Here is a 26007-nt window from a genome sequence, read left to right as displayed (position 1 = left end):
CCACCTCCCACCCCTGTATCGCATCGTAACGTTTTACAAGACCCCCCCCCCCAGTTTCGTTACGTAACATTTGAACGCCCCCTAATTATATATAGCAGCTCTGTCAGAGTTGGAGCTGTAAATTGTTAAGTACTTACCTACTCTCATGGCTACAATAAACAACAACAATTATAATCATACCTAATATTTAATATTTACACGTGCTAAATATAAAAGATATAAATTACAATAGCTTTATTTACATTGTCATATTGAAAGATGTGTACTAAAAACAGCATAACTACATTATACTGGTTGACACCTAACAGCCATCGGGATGTTCATCTTTAGGGTTCAGCCAGTATAATACACTTATGTCGTTTCTCTAAGCATGTTTTCAATTACAACAAGATTACTTGTCTAAAGAATACTACTTCTAGGCATAATCTTATTGGGCCTAGTATGAACTCGGTTTAACATACTGTTGCAATCCTTGGTTTGATTGCATGTGCTGTAATTCTTAGTCATAAGCATAGCAAAGTGGTCATATGAATTGGGCATTCACCATTTTCATTAACAATACAAGATTGTGTTACTTACATAATAGGGTTGTTGACAGTGTTGACACATTAGAGTTTTGAATGATTCACGGTTAGTTTCACTAGACTTATATTGACCGGGATATAGACCGTGATTACCTTTTGTATCATTTGTGAGCTCCCGATATTTCGACGCAGTTACATGCATCATGTTCACGGGTGACTCACAAATAATACAAAAGGTAATCACGGTCTATATCCCGGTCAATATAAGTCTAATGTTGACACATGTTGAATTTTATAACTAAATCTAGTTAAATAGATAGAAAAAAAAATACATGTTTAAAAAAAATTACTTCCTAATAGGAAAAAAATAAAGGTTCCATTCGATGCCTTACATTTTATTAAAATAGTTATTTGTTATACAAGGGTGCAAAGTTGTATTTTACCCGCGAGTGTTTCAACACACGAGAAATAAAATACATTTGCACCCGTGTGTAACACAAAACTTTTTCCCTCACTATAGCGAGGAAAGTGCAACATCCACAGGCGTTAGATCATCTTCATCAGTGGAATCACTTATTTTTGTGTACGATATTATAACAGAAAACACTGGAAATTCTGATTTTTACGTGAGTCGGTGAGAAGTGTTTTAAGTAAAAAATTTGTTGACAATTCTGTTCTGGCGTATGAAATGTCAACTATGCGTTTTGAAATTGCATCGACTAAACTTGTGCGTTCAGAATTATATTTAACATCACTATAAAAACCTAACGTTTTTTATGGAATTTTAAGGTTTATGACTTAAAATTATTAAATAAAGCTAAATTTGGTATTTTTTATTAGATTCTCAAACCATTTATTTAATGATAATTAATATCGAACGAACCATTATTATGAGCGTTTTACGTTTTGTTATCTGTCAAGCTACTTAAACACGCTCCATTCAAGGTCAAATTACTTTCCCCACTAGTAGATAAAATGCGTTTTTCCCCGCTTGTTTTAAAGGATAAAAGACAGCTTTCCGAGCTAGTGAGGGGAAAAATATATATTATATAGCAACAATATACATATAAACGCAATATTTTATCGACAAAATCGCAACTTCCTAGTTTTCCATATATCGAAACCATCGAAACGGCTTCTAAGCAATAAGCAATAGCGACGTTACATGGTGACATCACGATGTACCTACCTACTTATTGCCATTTTGATAGAAGCGTTTCGTCAGTAATAAAGTGCGGGTGCCAGACTGACCATCATTTGCGACTTTTGTATTACTTTAAGACAATGGGTCCCATATAGAGTTACAGACATTTGATCCTCAAAACAAACCTGATCGACTGATACTACCATTAATAAAAAAAATGTCAAATACCCAATTTTGAGAGTAAAATAAAGGTGTAATAACTATAAGTACTGATTTTAAACTCTAATCATAAGATTTTAAACCATTTTATGTCAAAAATGCCTTAAATCATTTTGGAAAAGAGCTGATACTCTTCAAACTAAACATACTTAACTATTAAGAACTACCTCAAGGAAACTCGCTCTCACGTAAAAAACCACATCGAAATCGGTCCATCTGTTTGAGAGCTACGATGCCACAGACATTGGCGTCAAACATATAACACCCCTATTTGCGTTGGGGGGTTAAAAACGGACATATAAATACAGACAGACGAATATCGCTGGTCATCATGAAATCTCTGTTATTTGACCCTTCACATGCAGTATAATACAAATAATACATATTTTTATATGACGTGTCATTTGAAATAATTAAGGTAAAGTAACTCGACTCACCATAAATAAAAAAACCGGCCAGTACAAGAAGGACCCGCGCCCCGCGGGTTCCGTGGGTATATCATACAATTTTACAGTTTTTATTTTTTTGGAACTGATCCACGCTTGTCCTTATTATAGATTCTTCTCCTCATACATTATCCTGCGCCTAATTATTTTTTGTTTTTTAATGTTTACCGTTAGTTTTGGAAATAGAGAGTATTTTCGTAATTAAACTTTTCTATAAATATATTACTATTTACTGAAATAAATATCATATACGAAGGAAAAAATGACCAGCCTCCAGTGTCCAGAGCTGGAATCGAACCAGCGTACCCCGTTTACCGGACAGGTGCCTGAACCGCTCGGCTATCCGGCCACGGTGGCATGGGTCGAAATTTCCAAGTATATGACAATTCCCGAAGGCTTGTGGCGCCCCCTGGCCATCTCTAAGGTAGAACAGTATGGTTCGACCTTCTAACTGAATCAACTCAGGTGATTACGGGCTAGCGAAGAGAGATGGCGCTGCCATTAATACTCTAAGAACAAATTAAATTATTTTCTATGAAAATATTTTAATTTGTGGTTTTTCAAGTAGACATACTCATATTACTATTTATTGTAAAATTATAAAAAATATACCTACCTATTTGAAATCTGAAATACCTATCTATAGGTGGTTTGAATTTTTTTTATTTTTTTTCTAATTTAGCCCTTGATAGTGCCCCCCCCCCCCATGCATGTTTAATATTGACTTGTTTTACTCGTAGTTATACGTCCGTCTTTGGTTTACCGACTTGTCATAGGTAGCTACTGTGGTACCTATACATCGTACCTTAAATATATTTAATCATTTAAGAGAGGGTAAACAAAACTAACTTGTTTTAATAATAGAATTCAATATATCATAGGTAATCGTGAAACAACCACGATTAGGATTACCTAGTGTGCAGTGCGGAAGCCTTGCCATCTTTCAAGTATAATTCAGTTAATGGACGTTACCCTATCAGACGACAGCTGAAAATATCTCCCCAGTCGTGCAATCTACGCGACGGTGGCCGGTCGGTGCACGGTGAACGCTCGGCTCGCAGTCCTCCCTCCGACTCTGACGCACGCTGTAACGACCGCGATGCGTTCCCTCGTTTACATCGCTGCCGCGCTGTCGCTTTCTAACTATGTCTACACGGCACGTATTCTTGGGTTGTTCCCTCACACGGGCAAGAGTCACCAAATGGTCTTCGAGCCTTTGCTAAAAACTCTCGCCGAGCGCGGACACCATTTAACCACGGTGTCTTTTTTCCCGCTGAAAAACCCTCCAGCTAATTACACCGACGTTAGCCTCGAAGGTATCGCTCAACTTGGAGTCGAAACGATAGACTTACAAATATATGAAAACCCGCCCAGTTTTATAAAGTATTTGGGTGTGGATGTAGAGCGGATGGTGAAACAAGCAATGGAGTTTGCGCCGCTAGCTGATATGGCTTTAAATGTTTGCCGGAAACTGGTGGACTGGCCGGCGTTAACAAGTGCCTTAAAAAAGGATTACGACTTAGTGTTAGTTGAGAACTTTAACAGTGATTGTATGCTAGGTCTAGCCCACGTTTACGGTATAAAAGCCCCTATTGTAGCACTTTTATCAAGTGGAGTGATGCCGTGGTCGCCAGGACGGATTGGCCTGGCTGATAACCCGTCGTATGTCCCTACTGTCAGCACTGCATTTCTCGATAAAATGACTTTCATTGAACGTCTCGAGAATACATTGTTACAACTTTACTTTAAGTGGTGGTATAGATATAACATCCAGGTGAAAGAACAGGAGATCATTGAAAAGCATTTCGGCAGGAAGATAACGGATTTGTCGGATCTGGGGAAGAATATATCTTTGATGTTGTTGAATACTTTTCACGGTTTGAACGGAGCAAGGCCACTCTTACCCGGGGTGGTGGAAGTCGGCGGTATGCATTTGGATCAAAATAAGAAAACAATACCACCGGTAAGTGGTTACTTAATATTTTGAATAGGTTCTTTACCACTTTTACCAAAAAGATAAGAAAATGTTAATCCCGCAATCATCATCTTGAAATTTAAATCGGCTAGAAATGAATAACTTGGGTAAATAAATTAAACCACCATAAAGTCCATAAATGACAACAAGCTGCAGAATCCTAATATTCCTAATGGAGTACATACGTGAAGAGAAGAGCGCTGCGAATAGTTATTTAGGTAATAAAAAAAAACCGGTAAGGGTTTTCAGTTGTTGGGTTGGGGTTAGGCCTTGTATATAAGTATTTATTTTTATCGTTTGCCCGTACTAGAGGCAGGTGTATTTACACTGAAATTGTCTCCTAAATATTGCGGTTACTTTTCACTAGCTTTCACACAAGATTTAATATATATTTAATTATTTATACCTACTAACTAGTCAAAAATATTGATTTACCTTTTACCTCAAGCTACCCACGTGTAGTTAAACGCACGATGTATAGTCAGACAAGAAATTGTAGAAAATTATTGAGAGCGCCACTTCCTACGTACCTAACTGTCACTGCTTAAACATGGCAACAATTTAGTATGGAATTTTTTAGTTCCATTTTATTTTATTTCTACTATTTTATGTCGCACTATACTAACGAACTCTTCAGTCATGTTTCGAATCAAATACCCCAAAGTTTTGTTTGTCGTTTTCCCTGTTGGTACCCACAAATAAGTAGGTATAGGTACACTTACATACATAAAATGCTGTCCTCAGGCACAGAATAAATAATAGTACTACCGTACATATGACACTTCCTAAGTTCCTACAAAACCTCCGTTTGACAGCGATTCAGGGACGAATCATATTGTTCCTTTCTGATGTATGGCACTATCCCTTTCGGCTATTTAGGGTTGTCAATTTTTAAGTACTTAATTATCTTATCTGTGCACGCAGAGGAACGTCAAGTTTTGCCAACCCTAAATAATTGCTCGTAGCAACGCTGAGCCGAACGAAACCGAGAATGCCCGAAAGGTCCAGTGTCACTCCACTGCCTCGGGTTTTAAGATATAAATTATATACCTTGTGTAGGTACTACATAACTGAGTATTCATGCCAATGACATGCTGAGGGAGCAAGTATATACAGTGTCAAAAAAATTATGGGCCCTGGACTGGAGGGTAAGAGCCAGGACCTTAAGTTAGCTCATTTTACTTAAAGGAAACATTCTTTTATTTTTAAAGAGAATCAAAACTGCATTCAAAGATTATTTTAAATTCGCTTGTCTCGCCCGGGAATCAAACCGACTAAAAATTCCAAAAAATAAAAACGCTATTTTATTCTACTAGTCGATAAAGTTAATATTAATGATAACATTAGGTCTTACACTCGTCTGTCCAATCTCCATAAAATCGAATTTAGTACTTAAGATTAAGATTATTTTTAGACAAGCAAAATTAAAAAGACTGTAAAAAATATACTTTTTCACCACACGAGCTGGAAGGTCTTGATTGTTCAAAAACGAATTAGAAAGTTGCGTTTTATTCACATGTGTGGCAAAGTAGTCTAATGCAAATTTTGAGCCGTTTCCTTATGTTGACTGGTAGAATATTTGAATGATAAAAATATTCAATAACGTTCATTTGGATTTAATGTGGTTTGATTTTGTTTGATATTTTACAGTATTTTCCTCGCGTGGTGTGGTGAAAACTTTTGTGTTTCGCTCGGTGGCAAAATTTGTGCCTCGTGCCTATAAACCCTCGCAACGCTCAAGATTCCACTTTTCGAACCCCCGCGAAGCGGCGATGTTGTGAACGCGCGTGAGGATGGTGGTGTGATATAAAAGTTAATATAAATGTATAAAACCGGCCATGTGCGGGGCGGACTCGCGTTCCAAGGGTTCCGTACATTACAAAATTTTTAACAATACATTTTTTATGTGAAACGTGACTGAATTATTGTCTTTAAAAAACCCGTAGGGGTCGGATCAAAAAGTAACTAATTAAGTCCGACTCACGCTTAACACACATTTATAAAAGGTTTTCCTGTCATCTATAGGTACAGAACTATTTAGTATTTTTTTTTCTAAATTTTGGACCCAGTAGTTTTGGAGATAAAGGGGGAAAGGGGGAATGATAATTTTTTGCCTATTTTCTGAATAACTTCTAAACTGTTTATCCTAAAATTATAAAAAAATATATACAATCAGCTCTTTCATTTGATATGTAACACGATATAGTTTGAAAAACTTTATTTTTTAATGTTCTGAAGCTAAAAGTGGCTCCCATGTTTCAAATTAATTTGTGGACGTTACATGTCCATCTTTGGGTCAAAAACTTACATATGTGTACCTGTGACACCTGTGTTCCAAATTTCAACTTAATTGGTCCAGTAGTTTCGAAGAAAATAGGCTGTGACAGACGGACAGATGGACAGACAGACAAACAGACAGACGGACAGACAGATAGACGCACGAGTGATCCTATAAGGGTTCCGTTTTTCCTTTTGAGGTACGGAACCCTAAAAACAGCAAACCATAGTTATCCTCAGACAACCACCACGTCGACACTATTGAGCGCACTAACAATTTGCCTTCGGCAATTTACAAACGTCGACGTTTGTAAACGGCGGATTGTTACAATTTGCCTGCGACAGATATACAGTTTACAGTAAGTACTTTAGCCATATCGTTGGTGTATACTTATGAATGTTATGATAATAATAGAGTTTATCTGATTAAGCATAACGACGTACGTATTGGATCTATGTATATCCCCACGCAAGCCTATCAAAAGACCGGGATTTAAAGGCCCGTGAAATCCAAAATAATTATAACTGTTACATAAAGCAAGCGGCTTGGTTATTGGATACCGTTTTCATACTACGGCGCGGCGCGAGCGCGACGCATCAACATCGATAATAAATATTGAACTTGAACCAAACCACAACCAAACCAAGTCAGATAATCTCGGCTACCGTACCGTACCGTACCGCAAGCACCGACCGACCGTTTAATTTTACTGGCGCGTAGAACGATAACGGACCATACATTTATCGCTGTCTTGTTAGATTTATGTTATGAGTTAAACTGGCCTTGACAATAGCAGTATTATGATTATTCTTACTTATTTCGATCAATATATCCGTTAAAACCCTCGGGATTTCAGGCCCGGTCATTTATAAGGCGTGCGTGGGGATATAGACGTACATAGACGTATATAGACGAACACGTAGAAGCCGTTTGGAGAGTTTTGATGTCATGTAGAACGCCTGCTGGAACCCATTCACGGGTACATAAATAGATACCCGTAAACCGGTTTCAGTAGGCATTGGGAGCTATTATAGAAAAGTGGAAAGAGTCCTGGTCTATGGCTTAAATTTAGGTGGAATATAATACTGGGCTATTGCTAAGAGTTCCGGACACCTGCCATAACATTGTGCTATACAGTGCTATCGAGGCAGGCGGTGACTCGCCACTCGCAAGATGGGCACCTGATGCGCCATCGTAAAGACGGCCAGGCGCAACACCGGCGTGAGCGGCTCAGGGGTGTCGAGAGGTGTGCTGCGCTTTCTCCGAAGTTACTCGCGGCGTTATGCCCTTTAACACTTCCACCCCTGGAGCATATAGCTCTTACGACTCCCCTCTGGACGGCCAATGAAGGCAAGCCAGAGCTGAGAGTCCTGCGGGTCCCCTTGGGGTCCACTCCGACCGACGAAGACACGCCAGAGACGGAGACCCTGACCGACTCTCTGGAGCACTCGGGTCCGTGGGGTCGTCACTCCCCAACAGCTCGCCACAAGCTGCCCTGCGGGCCGATCAATATTATTATTATTATTTATTATTCAGAGCCCACTGTGTCCCACTGCTGGGCAAAGGCCTCCCCCCTCTTTTTCCACTCGTCTCTGTTTAATGCTATATCTGGCCAGTCGATCCAATATACAGGATGGAATTTCTTAATTCAGCTACCAGATCCCGTGCTGCTACGCGAAAACGGTCTTAGAAGACCTTCCCTCGATTTGAAATTAATGAAGATTGGCGTTTTCAGATTTTGGAAAAAACATACATGTTGCGAGAAAAATGTCATTTTTGACAAACGTTTATTTGATGCCAATCGATCCCATATCCCATTCCTATCCAGGATCAAAAGCTTGTATGGGAGCAAAAAAAAAATTAACGAGTAGAAAAGCCACAAATCGATTAAAACTTTTCCCATACAATTTGTATGAAAATGAAAATTTATTTTTCACATGCTATTTTTTGTGCCAATCGATTCCATTCCTATCCAGTAATGTTTCCTAGGGGTCAACTTACGGTAATGTACTAAAAATCCAAAAATTAGAATTTTTTTCCCATACATTTACTATGGAGTAAACGTGAAATTTTATTCACATTTTTCTATCTCGCCAATCAGTCCTGTTACGTTTAAGGGCTATAACACTATATGACGACATTACTGTAGAACTGATGGGTGAGATAGAAAAAATTTAATAAAATTTCACTTTTTTTCCATAAGTAGTAAATGTATGGAAATAGTTTCTTCATTAATTTGAAATCGAGGGAAGGTCTTCTAAGACCGTTTCCGCGTAGCAGCACGGGATCTGGTAGCTGCCCTCACTGACACATTAAGAAAATCCACCCTGTATACCTAGGTATTTCCACTTACAAGCAACCAAGCAATTTCGACTTATACCGATAATAGATAACACCCCTTGATATAATATAGCATGTTTGTAAAAAAATAATGCCATCTAAATCTTCTTAGCGAATATGAGACCTAAAGGCCGATTTTTTAGAATTTCAGTTGTTGGTATGTAGGTACATACTGGTACCTATACTCGTATATCATTATGGAACACAGAATATATAATAGTACTAGACGGCGGCTAGGTCACAACAAGTATAAACCTACCTAAGTAAGTATATTCCTGCAATATCGCGTGCGATTAGTCCAACAAATATCCCTTAATTAAACCATATCATTAAGACGATAGTCGCTGATGTGTCCTTGAGCGTCTCAGCGTCTCTGTACCCGCACCCCGCTCACTGCGATCGTGCGTTAACTTACCACAACGAGGTTCAAAGAATAAGCTACAGCCCAGAGGAGCGCGGTTGGCGCTATACTCGTATTTGTGTATCTTTTGCAGATATTTTGTCGTTCGAGTATGAGTAGATCATGCGTATGCATGAGGTCGTAAATTATAATAAAAATATATTCCCTTATGCATTATATACTTTACAAGCCTCAATTAGTTAATTAGTGTTTTATCTGTTTCTTTCAAATAAATAATATACCAATATAATAAGTCAATTCGACAGATTAAGATTTATAGCTAGAGCTTGGTATGTACTAAATTGAGGCGTACGGCGTACAGTGTGTTTATTTTATAGTAATTTTTTTATCCGTAATAAATAAATATAAATAATGCCATAAATATAGATAACTTATAAAATTAAGTACCTACTACCTAGTCTACCTACATATAAAATTTTGGGAATTGTTACCTACCTATTAGTGTTAAACTAGTATTATTTTTCGAAGTTCGAAGTTTTCTCAAACATTACGTCATCATTATATTACAAGTGCGCCACAACCAAATCAGCGCTCTGCAGTTTTTTATTTTTTTGGCCACAATAACTCCGATATAGTGGTTAACGGCTATGTATGATGAACCCCCGTGGACGTCAGCTGCCGCTCCGTTGGTGGGTTGAGGAACGGCAGCCAGTGAAAAACGCAAAAAAATATTGTCATCGCCTCCCGCTTGATACTTTGTCAGATGATAGTTTAGATGCTAATGTGAATAAAAAAATGGTCAGCCGGTTGTATCTCGGTGGACCGTCAGCTGGTCACATGAACATGCGAAAAAAATCTTTTCAGTCATCGCATCCCATTTCATTATACTTTGTCAGATGGTAGTTTAGAATTTAGATGATATTGTTAATAAATAAAAAATCGTCGCCCGGTTGTTTCGCGGTGGAAAGACCGTCAGCTGTTAAAACATTATTGTTAGTTTAAAAATAATATTAATTGATTTAGCCGTTAAGTAGTAATAACCAAAGTTAGCCGCAAAATGGCCCGTTGTATTATTTTTATTACGGTGAAACTAAAAATTTGAAGAAAAATATTAAATGTTATAATTGTTGAACATTTCATTTTTTTTTTGTTTACCCATTTAAAAGAAATGCGCTCTAGATCGTAACAGTAAGTAAGTATATAGTTTCTAAATTAAAGAGGTATTATTTACCATTATAATAATTTACCGCCTCCACGAAATGCAAGGTCTATTCGTATCTGAACAAGAAAACATTTGTAAAATACGAACTAACTAATGCGTTGTAGCATAGGTACTCATATTATCGTTGCGGTGGTAAGTAGTACGTTTTAGTTTTTCCTTTCGCCTTAATTTATAGTTCGCCAAGAAAAAATACGACAGGCCGTTTTGGTCTTTTTACTAAACGACTTAATTAATTGTAAGGGTTATTTATAAATAGTTTATATTTGGATTATGCCTACTTTCATTTATGATTAGCTTATAAAAGAATATCAATTGACTCTTACTTGTCACTGTTCTTTTTCATCATCAACCACCACCAATCAATGGGAGATTACCCAATCTCCCAACACAATTAAAAAAAATTAACTTAAAAATAAATAAATAAATATCTATATACAACGTAAATTGATAGCCTATATTAATCAATTAATTATTGTTTTGTTAGGAATCGAACTTTATTAAAAACGTAAAAATGGCAATATGTCCGCGCATGTTAGAAAACTTATTTTTATATTTCAAATGAAGCTTTCTCAAACATAAGTGGAAACATTGTCATTATTTTCGTAATAATAGGCTGCGAAACACCGTGTTAAGCGCGTCAGAACCAAATCAACTTTCTGCAGTTATTTAGTCTTTGGCCACAATAATTCCAATTTTATTGCAATTGGGCTCAGCACAAGTATACAGAGTATAAGGAAGGCACGGAGCGACGAGCGCCACAGCCTCCTCGTCTCAAAGCTAGCACACGACTGTCGGCCACGCTTTTTTCGAGCTATATACGCACGAAATATTGAATAATATCCGATTTCTTCAAAAAAATATTATTTTTTAACATTATGAAACTGCATTTGTAGTGGCTGTTAAAACATTTATTTTAGTTTTAAAATAACTTTAATCGAATAAACCGTTTAGGAGATATAAGCAAAGTTAGTCGCAAAACGGCCTGTCGTAATGTTCCTTTTATGGAGAAACTATAAGTCAAAGGGAAAAAGTCAAACGTTAGGAATGTTGTACATAAAATGTAGATTAATATATATATTTTTCATAAGTTTTTATTACACCGTTAAGCAGATATATACTCTAGAAAGTAAGAGTTTACGGCCAACAATAGCGACTAGCGCCTTAAAAATAAATTAAGTAGTATAAACCCATAACCGTTAAAAACCTATTAACTTTTTATAAGGTAGGTATTGGTATTACTTTCAGTTTCGCTGTAGTAGCTACGTTAGCCAACGGTACTCGCGGATTTGACGCTCCAGTTTTCGTACTATTATTGCTTTCGATACTGGGTAAGTATTTATAATATAAATAAAAACTTACGAGTACCTATGGGACCTCCTAAACTATAGCTACTTATATACTCGGTACGTTATACGTAGTACGTACGTGGTCCTTTAACGTCCTAAAATAACCTTAATAATATACTAGGTAGTAAACAATCAAGACAAGTTCATCCCACCAAAAACATTTCATGTAAAATGTTGCCTAGACGAAACCAGCCTTACGCACTGTCAAAAAGTTATCAGATCGTTTTTAGAGCCAAGCTTCTAACTCTACAGGTCCTAACTTCACAAACTCTACACCTTACTCAAAATATGTGGCTTGGCCGTTTCGCTACTGTCACATGGGCGTAAGGTGAAAAATGTATTCACTATAAATTATTTTGTATGTAACAAAACGGCCAAGCCACATATTTTAACTAAGGTGTAGAGTTGTGAAGTTAGGGCCTGTAGAGTTAGAAGCTTGGCTCTACAAAAGATCTGATAGCTTTTTGACAGTGCGTAAGGCTGGTTTCGTCTTGGCAACATTTTACATAAAATGTTTTTGGTGGGATTTCACTTCTTTTTGTAAGTTGCTTGTGACAATCTTCCATACCCTAATTTAAAGGGTTGAGGGTAATTTACTATAAAAAAAATCCTGAAATTTCGTATCTGGGGCATCTTTTATACAATCTGCTTTTTACTGATTACGCCCTTTTCCACCCCCTTTTCATCCTTACAGGGTGATTTTGGGGTTAAAAACTATTCTATATCATTCTCCATAACAAAAACTATCTACATACCAAATTTTAACTAAATCGGTACAGCGGTTATTGATTTCCCATACAAAATTCCACCCCCCTTTTCACCCCCTTAGGGGCAAAAAATTTAAATTTTTAGAATTTTTTTGTTGTTTGTGTACTAAGACAATTTTACATACCAAATTTCAGCTTCCTAGGACTTCAGGAAGTACCCTAAAGGTTTTGATGAGGATGAGTGAGTGACGAAATCGAGGTTTTTTTGATATGAATAAAATCTAAAGTATAAGAACTATGCAATAGAAAAAATGCTTAATAAGTTCACTATTGGCATCATATCCCGAGAATTTTGTTTATTTGGTGTAATCCAAACCGAAGTTATGAGGGTTCAAAAAAACGACGAAGCGCTTCGAGAAAAGGTAGGTAGTGCCCTTGCGCTTCGCTTTGCCCAGATCATTGCAATCTATTGGTAAGTAAGTATATAATATTAAAACCTGTCGGACTGCACTGTTAAAATCCATCGGATTCCGTAGGTACTCACAAATATGTAGCAAGCAACTTTATTTTTACATTATGTAGCAGCAACGAATAATGACCTAATTTTGATGTGACCGAGTTTTCTACTCGTAAAATATCATACATAAGTATTCCTAAGCGCCACTTGCACCATCCCACTAACCCGGAGTTAACCCGTTAAATCGTTAACCCAATTGTCCAATCGTACATCGTCCAAGTGTACAATCGTCAAATTGTACAATTGGACACTGGGTTAACGGTGTAATCGCTTAACCCCGGGTTAGTGGGATAATGCAAGTGACAGAAGGTTAACTTCGGCATTCGCTTACGCCTTTTTTTTTTTTTTTCGTTGGAAAAATGCATACCCACACCCTCGGGGGAGAAAGTGCGGGTTATGTGGGACTCGGCAAAAGGCGCCACTACCCACTAAAAAACCAACGGTATGCCTGCGCGCCGCCAATGCGGCGTGGCCACGGATTATCTTAAGTACGCAACCGTGACCACGCCGGCGCCGCCCGCCACATGCAGCGGGCCCTTCTCTGGGGGGGGGGGGGGGGGGGGGGGCTAGGGAGTAACTTCTAGCCCTGCCTCCTCAGAAGGCGCGTGGGCACACCACGCGCGCCTTCTCTGCGAGGCCTATGTAATGGGCAGCGACGCCCCCGCGCCGCTGCCAAGACCTCGCTAGGTGGGGGGGAGGTGATGGGCATACGCCCTCCTCCGAGCCCCTGCGCGCTTGCGGCGGATCGGGTGCGAGGCTGGGTCGGCCTCCCGTTCCCTCTCCGCTGCCTCCTTCTGCGAAATTACATCCTCGCAGAAGGAGAGGACCGCTTTCCACGACCTCTCGTCGGCGACCATAGCCTTAACTACGGCCGGCAAGGAGAGGTCGTCCCCCACCACTGCCATGAGGTCACGGCGCTGCCCCGCCCAGGCTGGGCATTCCTCCAGGGTATGCTGCGCCGTGTCCTCACCGCAGCTGCACTGGTGACACTCGGCCGTCACCTCCCGTCTTGCGAACCGGTGCAGGTAGCTCCCGAAGCAGCCATGACCCGTGAGCACCTGCACCAACCGGAAGGTCAGCGAGCCCCGCTCTCTTTCCAGCCAGTCTTGTAGGACCGGCCGGACCGCCTCGACAGTCCTGTGTCCTCCCTCGCGCCCAGCTAGTTCTTCCTCCCATTGGAGGACGATGGACTGCCGGACGAGGAACCTCTGCGCCTCTACTTCCCTGGGCGCAGGATGGTACTCCTGGAGCCGGAGGTCCCTGCGCCACTCGTACAGGGCCGCTTGGGCCTCCGCCTCCAGATCCCAAGGAGGCGTTCCCGCTAATAGGCACGCCGCATCATATGAGGTGGTGCGGTACCCGCGTACGACGCTGATGGCCATCGCCCTCTGAGCCTTCCTCAGCAGGGCGACATTTCGGGCCACCAGAGTCACCGCCCAGATCGGCGCCCCGTACAGGGCCATCGATCGCACCACCCCCATATACAGACGGCGGCTCGCAACCTCCGGCCCCCCGATGTTGGGCATCAGCCTCTTCAGTGCGGCCGATGCTGCCATTAGTCGGGGGGTCAGGCGGGCAAAGTGCTCGCGGAAGCTCCAGCGGGAGTCGAGGACAAGTCCAAGATATTTCATGTTGGACTCTACCTCGATTCGAGTGCCACCAACGACGATGCTGGATCCTGCAGGTGGGGCCTTCCGGGCAGCGTGGAAGCAGAGCGCCTCGGACTTGTGCAGCGCCACCTCCAGACCCAGCATCGTTATGCGTCTCACCACCTGTGCTACCGTCACGGTGGCGAGGCGTGCTGCTTCCCGGTACGAGGTCCCCCGGGAGGTGACTAGCGTGTCGTCTGCGTAGCAAGTCACACTTGACCCCGGGAGGAGCTCCCCCCGCAGCACCCAGTCGTATCCAATGTTCCACAGGAGCGGCCCTAAGACCGAGCCCTGTGGAACACCGCACGATGTCTCCCACCTTGTCAGCCCGCCGCCCCGGACCGGATACTCCACACACCGCTCCGAAAGGTAGGCCCCGACCATTTGACACAAATAGGGAGGCACTTTATGGTGTTTCAGCGCCTCCCTAATGCACGACCATGGCAGGGTGTTAAAGGCATTGGCGATATCCAAGGACACCGCCAGGAGAACCCCACCATGGTCAACCGCCTCATCCGAGAGGGCTTTAATGCGCGCGACCGCATCTACGGTCGACCTGCCCTCTCGGAATCCAAACTGGTGTTCGGACAGGTCAGGTCCTACTCCCCGGAGGTGCTTGATGATGCGACAGCAGATGATACGCTCGAAGAGCTTGTCGGCCTCGTCGAGCAACACGATCGGACGGTAGGCTGATGGAGAGTCCGCGGGACGCCCATCTTTTTTAAGGAGGACGAGCCGGCCGGTTTTCCAGATGGTCGGAAATCGGCCGGACTGTAGACAGGCATCCAGTAGCCCGCGGAATCTCTCCCCCAGGGCCCGCAGCGCCAGAGCGAGAACGCGTCCCGGGATCCCGTCTGGACCCGGTGCCGTGTTTTTAGCTTTTAGCCTCAGCACGGCTGCATCTAGCTCTGCCTCCGTTACCGGAGCCTCATACCCTACGAGCTGATGGGGAGGTGCCATTGCTGGGGGCTGGTGTTCCGGGCTGTTCGGGAACAGGTTGGAAACAACCAGCTCCAGCAGTCGAGGCTCGAGACTCTCCGTCAAGGGGGGGGCCCAGGGGCGTAATTTGCCCCTGACCGCCTTGTACGGCCTCCCCCATGGATCTCGGTTTAGCGTCTCGAGAAGCTCCGCTCTGGCGCTCGCCTTCGCCTCGCAGATGGATAGCTGCAGCTCCTTAACCGCCTCTCTATAGGCTCTGTACAGCCGCGTCTCCTCCACGACGTCTCGGGTCTGCCTTCGTCGGCGGCACCGTGTGTACTGGCGTCTCGCCCTGTTGGACCGGGATCGGAGTTCTTCGATTTCTCGAGACCACCAGTACACTTGGCGCTTCGGAGGCCGTGGCTTGGCTCGTGCCATACCTGCGTCACAAACTTGTGACATGGCTTCTCGAAACCAGGCTGCCTCTTCCTCGACCTCCACAGGCTCGGAAGATGTTGTCCAGGCCTGGACGAGGGACGCTATCTCCACCGCTTCACGATCTAGGCTGTTCAGGGCCCATCGAGGGGAAGGGTTCGCAGCACGGCCATTCGGACGACGATCCGTGTCTGTCGTGCCTCCGGAAGACGTGGAGACATCGAACCGGATGTACAAATGGTCTGATAATGTCTCCACCGTCTCTAGTACTCTCCAGTCACGGACACGGGTCGCGAGTGCCGGGGTCGCGAACGTAACGTCCACAATGGACTCTCCCTGCCAGCGCACGCAGGTGCTGGCCGACCCTTGGTTCAGAACCGACATGCCGGTCATCGTCGCCCACTCCTCAAGAAGGTCTCCACGAATATCTGTTTCGGGACAGCCCCAAGCCGTGGATTTGGCATTTAAGTCCCCCGCGACAACTACCTGGCGCGGTTGGGTCTGCCCAGCGAGAGCCGCTAGCTGGCCGAGGAAAGCTTCGAACTCAGAGACTCTTCTATTGGGGGAGAAGTATACCCCGATCAGGGTGATTTCGCCCCAGAGGACAGCCACATACCCTTGACCCCTCGCCAAGGTGGACGGGGGCGGTATGCCCTCTGCCCCTGCCTTTGTTATAATGGCCACTACGCCGTCAAGGTCCGCGGCCCAGTTATGGCTGGGAGGGACATAGTACGGCTCTGCGACCACGGCGACATCTATCGACCACTGCACCATGGACTGCAGGAGGAGATCTTGAGCCCCGGCGCAGTGGTTTATATTCGCCTGGAGGACCCGATTAAGTGACTTCGTCATTTTGTCGCATTAATCAGGCCCTCTTGTGCAGCCGGCGGCGCTGACGCTCCAGGGGCGCTTGGTTTGCTGGCCTCCTTCTGGGACGCGCGTTTCGGGGCTTTAGCCCCCGTCGTGCAGGTACTGCTGCCGGCACTGTGGTCGGCAGGTTTGCCCGCTGCAGCGCACAGAGTGCAGTGGGGCGCGGCGGTGCAATCTCTGGCCCGGTGACCGCATTGACCGCAGCGGTAACATTGGTCGCTACGGTCGATTTCTGAGGTGCACCCCTTCCTAACATGGCCAGGCACCAGGCAGCGGTAGCACCTCAGGGGTCGGGACTCCAGCAACTTCACGTTTGCCGAAGCTCAGCCGACTAGGAGTCGCCCCTCAGCCACTTTCTTAGCGGCTGCTACGGGGCAGCGAACCCACGCTGTACCCAGGCCTGTTGGCGTACGGGAGATCCGGCCAACATTCACCGCATCTAGAGCACACCCGCCACCTTTCGCCACGGCAGCGGCGAGCTCTTCTTCTGAGACCGAGTCATCCAGACCGGTAATGCGCATTTCCGCGCATTTTACCGGCCTAGCGATGCGGACGTCGGCCTCATTCAGCGTCTCCCTCAGCTTGGCAGCAAGGGAGTCTGCTTTGTCGCCGCTGGTGGTGGCTGGGCCCGGGATCTCCAGGATTGCCGCCCCTGTCACTGCCCTGCGGAACCTCAGACCGGTGATACCGAGCCCGGCCAGGGAAATTTTGGACTTGGCCTCCGTAATCACCGTTTTGTAGGTGACGCCCCTCTCTTCTGCTCCCATCTGAAGGGTGAGGACTACGGCTGCTGACCGCGGGGCGCGAAGTATCGCCTTGGCCTTATTGCGACCCTTCCCTTCTTGCGCTTTCAGCGGTGCCGGACGTTGTTGTGGCTTCGCAGTCGTCGCTGCTCCAACGGAAGTCTTCTTTTTACCCCGCTTGACCACAGTCGTCCAACGCCCTTCAGAGTCAGGCACTGGTGTCTGCCGCCGTGGTTGATGGACTTGGGAAGCGGGGCCAGGAACACTCGTAGGAGGCTTTTTAGGCCCCTCCTTCTTTTTCTTCTCCTTCACGGTCCGCTTTGCACCCGATGGGTTGGTAGTAGCTGGGGTGCGACGGGGCGGAGAGCTTCCTGCTTTGGAAGGTACGGGAGCAGTCGACGCCTGGGTAGGTTGCTGTGGGAGCAGTCTCTCCTCCAAGGCGCTCAACCTTGCACCCATCATGGCACTCACCTTGGTCACGATGTTGCTCTCTAAGTCGCCTTGCTCCCGAGCAGGTGATGTCGCCGTCTCTTGGCGCGTCCCTTCGAGGCGCTGTTCTAGGCTAGCACGCAGGTCGCCCATCTCCTTACGGAGCTCGGCCATTTCCGCCTTTAGGCGAGCGTTTTCGGCGGCGAGCCTCCTCGTCTCATCGGAGACAGTCCGGCCACTCATCTCGCCGACTGCTTCCCGGATCGCAGCCACAGCCTCGTTCAGGATACGTATGTACGTGCCCTTTAGGTTTTTGGACTTAGTGGCCACGTTCTTGATAAGCCCCAGACTATCATGCACTTGCTGGTTCAGGGCCATTGCTGTGCGGTCTTCGTCGTCTGACCCACTTGTCGTCCCAAACGATTCCGGACGACGGGCAAGCCGTCTTTGGGTCACTTTTTTGGACGCGGCCCTCAGGTCTTCTTCGGTTTGCAGCTCAAGCTTCAGGAGTTCAGCCTTCGCCTTGGTCAGCCCTGCGTGGAGTGCCGTGGTTGGTCGGCGTCCTCTTCCTCGCTTGGAAGGTCCCAAGGCGGACTTTCCTTGCTCCGCGCGATCGGAAGCCTCTCTGCTCGGCGATGCTCCCGTTTCACTACCGCTGCTTCGCTGCCTCTTTCGTCCTTCGGACAATTGGGCAGTTAGCGAAGCCTAGTACCCGTACCCATGAAGTTACCGTACCATGAGTCACTGACAGTGTCAAAACTGACATATACTCTAACGTCTACGTAATTTACTTTATGTACATCTCGCTCACACTAATATGTCAGTACGAGCGAGATGCATAGAAAGTAAGTTACGTTCACGCTGGCGTTTATGTCAGTGCCAAACTGATGGTAGCCGTACAGATATACGTCGTCGTAGATGTTCAACGTAAGTTGATCTACGTCAACGCCTAGTCGAGGTGACAATCGTTTGCAGATATCGAAACGATACGCTATTGTCTCTCTATCACTCTTCCATATTAGCGCGATAGAGACAGATAGCATTTCGTTCTGTTCCTCTGCGAACGATTGTCATCTTGGCTAGGACCCCTGTTCTCCGATAGATATTATCCTCAAGTCAATACTATACAATTGACAAGTGCGCTCCTTTATCGTCATCTATATATACTGTACTAGGTACGATACAAACCACTATAGTAGATTGTGCCACAAGAGAGCCAAATGGAACACAGCGAGGGTATACACATTGGTATATGCAGGTAGGTAATTAAATCCTGAGCGATGCGAAGTAACTTGCAATAGATAAGAGGTAGCTACGAGGCCTACGAGTACCATTGGGTAATTGGGATAACCTACTGAACAACTTTTAAAACCGTAACAGATTACCGCACCGGTCAAAATATCTCTTTCTCGCTCTAAATTATAGCTGCTCCTTAACGCACGTACGGCGAAGACCTTACACACTATCGATACGTGCGCCGCACCGCACCAACTGCACCGCGTCCGCGGCTTAGCTCAATGATCGTTAGTGCTAGAAAGCTAAAATTTGGGAGGGATATATACAGTACAAATCAGTTATATAGTTATATATTAAGTCGTAAAATAAAAAATAGAAAAAAAAAGATTTTTAGGGTAGGGGGAGTGCCCCCTAGGTACACGGAGTGGGTTTAGTGGGTAGGGCCAAGTTCTTATGGTGGAGTGAAGTATACTCGATCCCATGGCGCTCTCGCAAACGGCAAAGAGGGTGAAACGCCGGAGTGGGTTTAGTGGGTAGGGCCAAGTTCTCCCTCCCCTCTCGCCAGATGAGAGGGGACAGGAGCGGCGAGTCCCACACACCTCCCCATCAATGCCTTCCCGCGGTCGGGGGGACGGTGCGTAAATGCATTTCCCACTCCAAAAAGGAGGTAGGTACACGAAAAGTGGAAACGATTTTTTTTTTGTAAAGACAGGAAAACTAGTGAACATGATCCTTTTTGAGTTTTTGCCAAAAAGGTTAGTAAAAGTGCTACAAAAGTACTCCCTTTTGCTTGTTACGCTACGGAACCCTACACTGAGCATAGCCCGACATGCTCTTGGCCGGTTTTTGATACTTATTTTATAATTATAATGTTACTTTCACTATGCGTAAGAAATAAAAACCAAATGAATACTATTCGTTAAATCACATTTGTTATTACTTAATGAGTATGCAAACTTAGGCACGCTTATAATATAATACCTACATTCAACATGGTTATTTAGATAAAAAATATTTGCAGGTGGCCGTTTATTATGTTCTATTTCTAATCGATTATTTTAATTGTATGAACCATGACGAATTAAGACACGGGTGCAAATAATAAACGATTTTTTCGGTCCAGCAGTTCGAACTTCGAACAAGTACAAAGGTGATTTGGTGCTTATTTTGCTGCGAGCGCGAGCTTGTCTAATTAATAAAGTGCATTATTGTATAATATATTAAAAGGCATTATTTGCGGTACACTGTATATATATATCAATTTGACATCAATGAAAGTCTGAGGATAAACGTTGTACGTGCCACACGAAACCATTTTTTCGTAATTCATATTAGAGCCGCTCTTACGCTCAAGATACTAGACTATAGTATCCCTCGCTACTCCCGTGAATTTATTATAGGACCTTTTGCTTACTCCGGAATCAAAATTTGCACTGACAGCAATAACTATAAAAATGTTTTAAAACAGAAAAGTGCCATTTCGATGCCCCGCCTGGTAAATTTAATGTACCTAGGGTAAGATGGTTGACACTGGATCACTCCATTTTCTAATGCCCATATCTCGATTAGGTAATAACTGTGATACATATGTGATTTATGAACTATTGTAGACATAATTTATTCAAGTTTAGTTATATTTCGGATAAACACAGGTCTACTTGTCGTTTTGTTCACTTTATTGAATATTTACTTAGGTTAGTAAAAATTTGTTGCCAAGGGGCGCCTTTTATGCGGAAAAATGTATTAGATTTTTTTTGCGTTTTCTCAGAATTTGCGATAATTACTGTGCATAAACAAACCCACTGTCAACCAGCTTACTAAGGTATTGAATTGAATCAATTAATTCTGATTATATACACGGATCCGTTATTCGATCATAGAAATGTCTTATTTCAACATGTGGTACGTGGTACGATACGAGTAGGTAGTAATAAGCAACAGTACATAACGTGACTTGTTGGCGAAATGTTACTTCGCGCCAATAATGATTAACGGCTAATTTTAACTGGTAAGTATATTTAGGCTGTGTAGACCTAGCAGAGCATGGAGCGGAGCATGCCAATACCGAGCGTTCTATTTTAGACTACTCAGTAACACTGAGAGCTCAAAATATCATCAATAGCCACTACGATATTAGTATTAGGTATATTTATGTGTTATCACGACAAAATGTTTTCTAGTCATACTGAGGACCATACCCAAAGTTAAGGGCTATTTTATGTTGTGTTCGTTTCAGTATATGGAGAAATTTCTGAACGAGTCTTCCGAAGGCGTGATACTGTTCAGCTTCGGCTCTTTGATCAAGACCGCGTCAATACCGAAGTACAAAGAGGAGATCATCATCAACGCCCTGTCCAAGTTGAAGCAGCGGGTGGTGTGGAAGTACGAGAACAGCGACGAGGAGGGCACCATCACTGGGAACATCATGAGGGTCAAATGGATACCGCAGTCAGAGTTGCTGAGTGAGTAACCAATAACCATGTTTAAAAATGTGCCTAAATATTGGGCTGGTTTCAAACTGGTATTGCTATCCCTGCCGCGCGCAGCGCAACAGAGGACCTACCGCGAACACCGAAGTTCGGAAATTGTAGGCATTTGCCTCTTTTACTCCAATTAACGCTTATTTAGAGTGACAGAGACATATGCCCGCAATTTTCGAATTTCGGTGTTCGTGGTAGGCCCTCAGATCTAGGGCTTGCAATTCGAATATTCGAATTTGACGAATATTCGACCTGTTTTGATATTCGAATATTCGGTCGCTCGGTTTTCGAATATTTTTTATTACTCGAAAAAATTTATTTCATCCGCCATAGTTGCAGTTTTTGTGTGTTTTGCCGGTTACTTACAGTGAACGGGGAACAGTAGATACCTAAATGCGAAGGAAATAATATTTTTACTGTATCCTCTCGATAGGCTTCACACTTCAAAACGAAATCAAAAAGTATGTTTTTTTCCGTGCGGCTAATACTATTTGCAGAACTGTAGGTACAAGCAACGTTACGTAAGTTTTAAGACGAAAGGGGACGGTCGCTTCTCCATACAAACTTAGTCCCCATTTTCCTCTTTGGATATTGACATTATGAAAAATAGTTTTACATAATTTGATGTATTTTATCCAAAGCTTCTCCACCTTCTCGGCTCCCCCATTTTCGATGAAGCTATTCCGTCTGTTTTGGCCAATTTTATTTCTAAATTTTGTTTAAATTCAGATCATTTAATCAAAATTAGTATTAGCTATTCGGTCATATTTATTTTAAAAGTTTGTTTGATGGTTCCTAAATTTACTTACTTGCTCCGTTGCTGCCCTATCTGGAAGGTCGCTCATTTAATTCAACCTATCGATAGTCTCCTTAAGTCACAACTGGAATCGATCTTGAATGTCCGTTTTAATGAACTTGCTTGGACCCAGGCTTCTTTGCCCATGCCTCTGAGCAACTAGAAGTTAATATTAAATTTAAATCGGAAAATAATTTACTAAAAAAAATTTTTCTTACGTGTTTGGATGGTTGAAGTTATATTAATTCACGCAACGATGCATTTATAATAAAAGTTTTATCTAGAAATATCGAATACGTCACATTTTTGCGTTTCGACTCCTTTTTAGGGTTCCGTACCCAAAGGGTAAAAACGGGACCCTATTACTAAGACTCCGCTGTCTGTTTGTCTCTTTCTGTCCGTCTGTCACCACTGTCACCAGGCTGTCAGGCTGTATCAGGCTGTCTGTCTGTCTGTCCGTCTGTCAGGCTGTATCTCATGAACCTTGATAGCTAGACAGTTGAAATTTTCACAGATGATGTATTTCTGTTACCGCTATAACAACAAATAGTAAAAACAGAAAAATATAAATATTGGGGCTCCCATACAACAAACGTGATTTTTTTCCGTAATGGTACGGAACCCTTCGTGCGCGAGTCCGACTCGCACTTGGGCGGTTTTTATAAATGTGGGCATCTCATAGTAGTAGGATGATAAAATCTAGTCAATTAAAAGGATTTCTGCTAAATACCATTAGTTTTTGCAATATGTGAAAATAGATCTCTTATAAAACTATAATAAACAGATTTCTCGTTCCTTTTCTTAAGTTTTTATAATATTCAAGTATTATTCGAATATCTCGTCAGAAAAAATCGAATAAGTATTCGAATACCTGAAAGTTTCGAATATTTGCAATCCCTACTCAGAGCCAATACATATGAAGGGTAGGTACACGGAAAGAACATGTGTCTAGTCACTTTAGTAACATTTTGAGTAATAGTACAGCGGCCAGATGGCCTAAAACACAATGAGGGCTATCGTTTTTTTGCTCACCAGTTGGCGCCTCTGTTGATGGTGGTCCAAAAGACTATAGATAAAAACTTTTATAAAAAAAAGATAAACCGACTTCAAAAAGGATGAAATAAAATATTATCCTTTTTAGGGTTCCGTGTTTAAGTATATGCGTTACCAACTGATATGTTTGAAGTCGGTGCCAAGCCAAATTTTAAACCATATATTCATAGGGATTTTGGTGCAATTCGATAAAGATGCGGCTATATAAGTATGTACGTTGGATTACCTAACGCAGCGTACTACGTAGGCGAACAACACGCGAATGCGAAGCGGCGCGGCACGGCGCCTTAATTAATCCTTTGATACCTATATAGAAGTGTCCTACGTGGGCGATCTCGTTGCGAACGCGAACGAATTGGGCCGGCCGCGCCGTGCCGCGTCGCTTCGCTTCGTGTTCGCGAGTGTTCGCCTATGTAAAACGCAGCGTTACACGACGACAATAAACTTCCTGTACACCTCAGAACAGAACACACGGTTGAACCTTCTTGGCGCAGTTCGTACCATGCTTGTCGGCACGTTAGTGTAAATCTAATACGTTTTGTCGTCGTATTTTTTTAAAGAGCACTTCTTAAACAGTCATAGCACGCAAGTGTGGGATTGGAACTGAGTTATTTTCTGTCGCTTATCCAGAGGACTACATTTCAAAATATAAAACAATTCAAGGAACCTTCATGCAAAATTTCAGCTAAAGCGGTTCAGTTGTTTAGCCATGAAAAGGTAGCAAAGAGGCAGACATAATTGCTTTCACGTTTATAACATTTGTACAGTTGTAATGGGATTTATAGACATAAAGCTGATTATTTTTGACTGGTATTGTTACTACTTGGAGTACTTGGCTTGGCACCGACTTCAAACATATCAGTTGGTAACGCATATACTTAAACACGGAACCCTAAAAAGGATAATATTTTATTTCATCCTTTTTGAAGTCGGTTTATCTTTTTTTTATAAAAGTTTTTATTTTTCCATTTTTAGTTTTAAGACATTGTTAAGAGCGTGACGCATGAATGAAAAACATAATCATGTTTATCTGTAAATTCGTAAACTTTATTAAATAATCAGAATTTTCCTCGAGTCCGTCTGGGAAATCATTGCTGTCAGTAAATCCATTCTCCGCCCCGCCACTGACCCAATCCCTCAAACCCCCCGATCACTCAACCTCACAGCACATCAACCCCTGATCACTGAACCCCTCGACCCTAAAGCACCAACCCTTCAACCGCCATTCCCCAACCCCTAACCCCAGACCCCTAAACTCCTAACCCTAACCCCCAATCCCTTAACTCCCAACCCCTCAGTCTCCGACCCATCAACTCACCTCCCCTCAACCCCCAACCTCAAACCCCCCAAACACTAATACCCTCTACCTTCACCTCTCAGTCTCTTTGGTTGTTTCCAACACTACCTACATTAAAAATAATACACATACGAGGGAAGTTATCAGTAGCCTTACCACGAGTTTGACATTGATATATTCGCTATCGTGTGCGTAACTTACTGTTTATGCATCTCGCTCGTACTGGCGTATTAGTGTACAAAGTAAGTTACGAAGAATATTCCCTCAATTCCTCATGGATCCCATCATCAGAACAGCACCAGATTAATGTGGAACCACCTTGGTGGTAGTTCCTTTCAAACAAAAAAAGAATTGTTCAAGTCGGACCACGGGTCTCGGAGTAATCGCTGAACATCCTACATTAAAAAAATCATCATCACTATCTTCAAAACAATCATCATCATCAGGTCCACTTCATCAAATTGGTCGTTTTCGAGAGAAAATGCTCAAGTTGCTTATAAAAACACCCAAATCACCATACATGTGCCTTTAAAAATTGAGGAGTTCCCTCAATTCCTCAGGGATCCCATCATCAGATCAGAACCAGATTAATATGGGACCAACTTGGAAGTAGCTCCTTTCGAACAAAAAAAGAATTACTCAAATCGGACCACGGGTCTCGGAATAATCGGTGAACATACATAAAAAAAAAAAAAAATAGCCACAACCGAATACAGAACCTCCTCCTTCTATGAAATTGAAGTCGGTTAAAAAGCTGTCAGTCATTGAAGTGACAAGTGACATTTGACATTTCGAACTATGGAAAAGACCACCATCTACACTAGCGCCCCTAGCGGCGAATTCATACGCGTTAGCCCTCATTCGATGTGACTGTACAGTATACTACAGTGTGGGGGGATAACTGTAACGTCACAAAATCGGCAGTACAAAGTTTTTATTTTTTTCTTTTAAACATACCATGTGGGGTACCAAATGAAAGGGCATTGTGAGTAGATTACAAATATATAACATAGTCTAACATT

General features: G+C 43.0%; 1 protein-coding gene across 1 annotated transcript in view; it reads left to right on the top strand.

Moving 5' to 3' along the window:
- The first annotated feature begins 3320 nt into the window (after nt 1-3320).
- The window catches only part of LOC134746094 (UDP-glucosyltransferase 2-like), a 53731-nt gene continuing 31044 nt past the window's right edge, over nt 3321-26007 (top strand). The window contains exons 1-2 of the mRNA XM_063680343.1: nt 3321-4296; nt 21596-21821. Of these exons, the coding sequence (XP_063536413.1) occupies nt 3433-4296; nt 21596-21821 (1090 nt within the window). The 5' untranslated portion in view covers nt 3321-3432. The remainder of the gene's footprint in view (nt 4297-21595; nt 21822-26007) is intronic.

The sequence above is a fragment of the Cydia strobilella genome, chromosome 1 (genome assembly GCF_947568885.1).
Source record: "Cydia strobilella chromosome 1, ilCydStro3.1, whole genome shotgun sequence".
NCBI classification, from domain to species: domain Eukaryota; kingdom Metazoa; phylum Arthropoda; class Insecta; order Lepidoptera; family Tortricidae; genus Cydia; species Cydia strobilella.
Note: the sequence above shows the minus strand (reverse complement) of the source record. Positions and strands in the feature narration are given on the sequence as shown.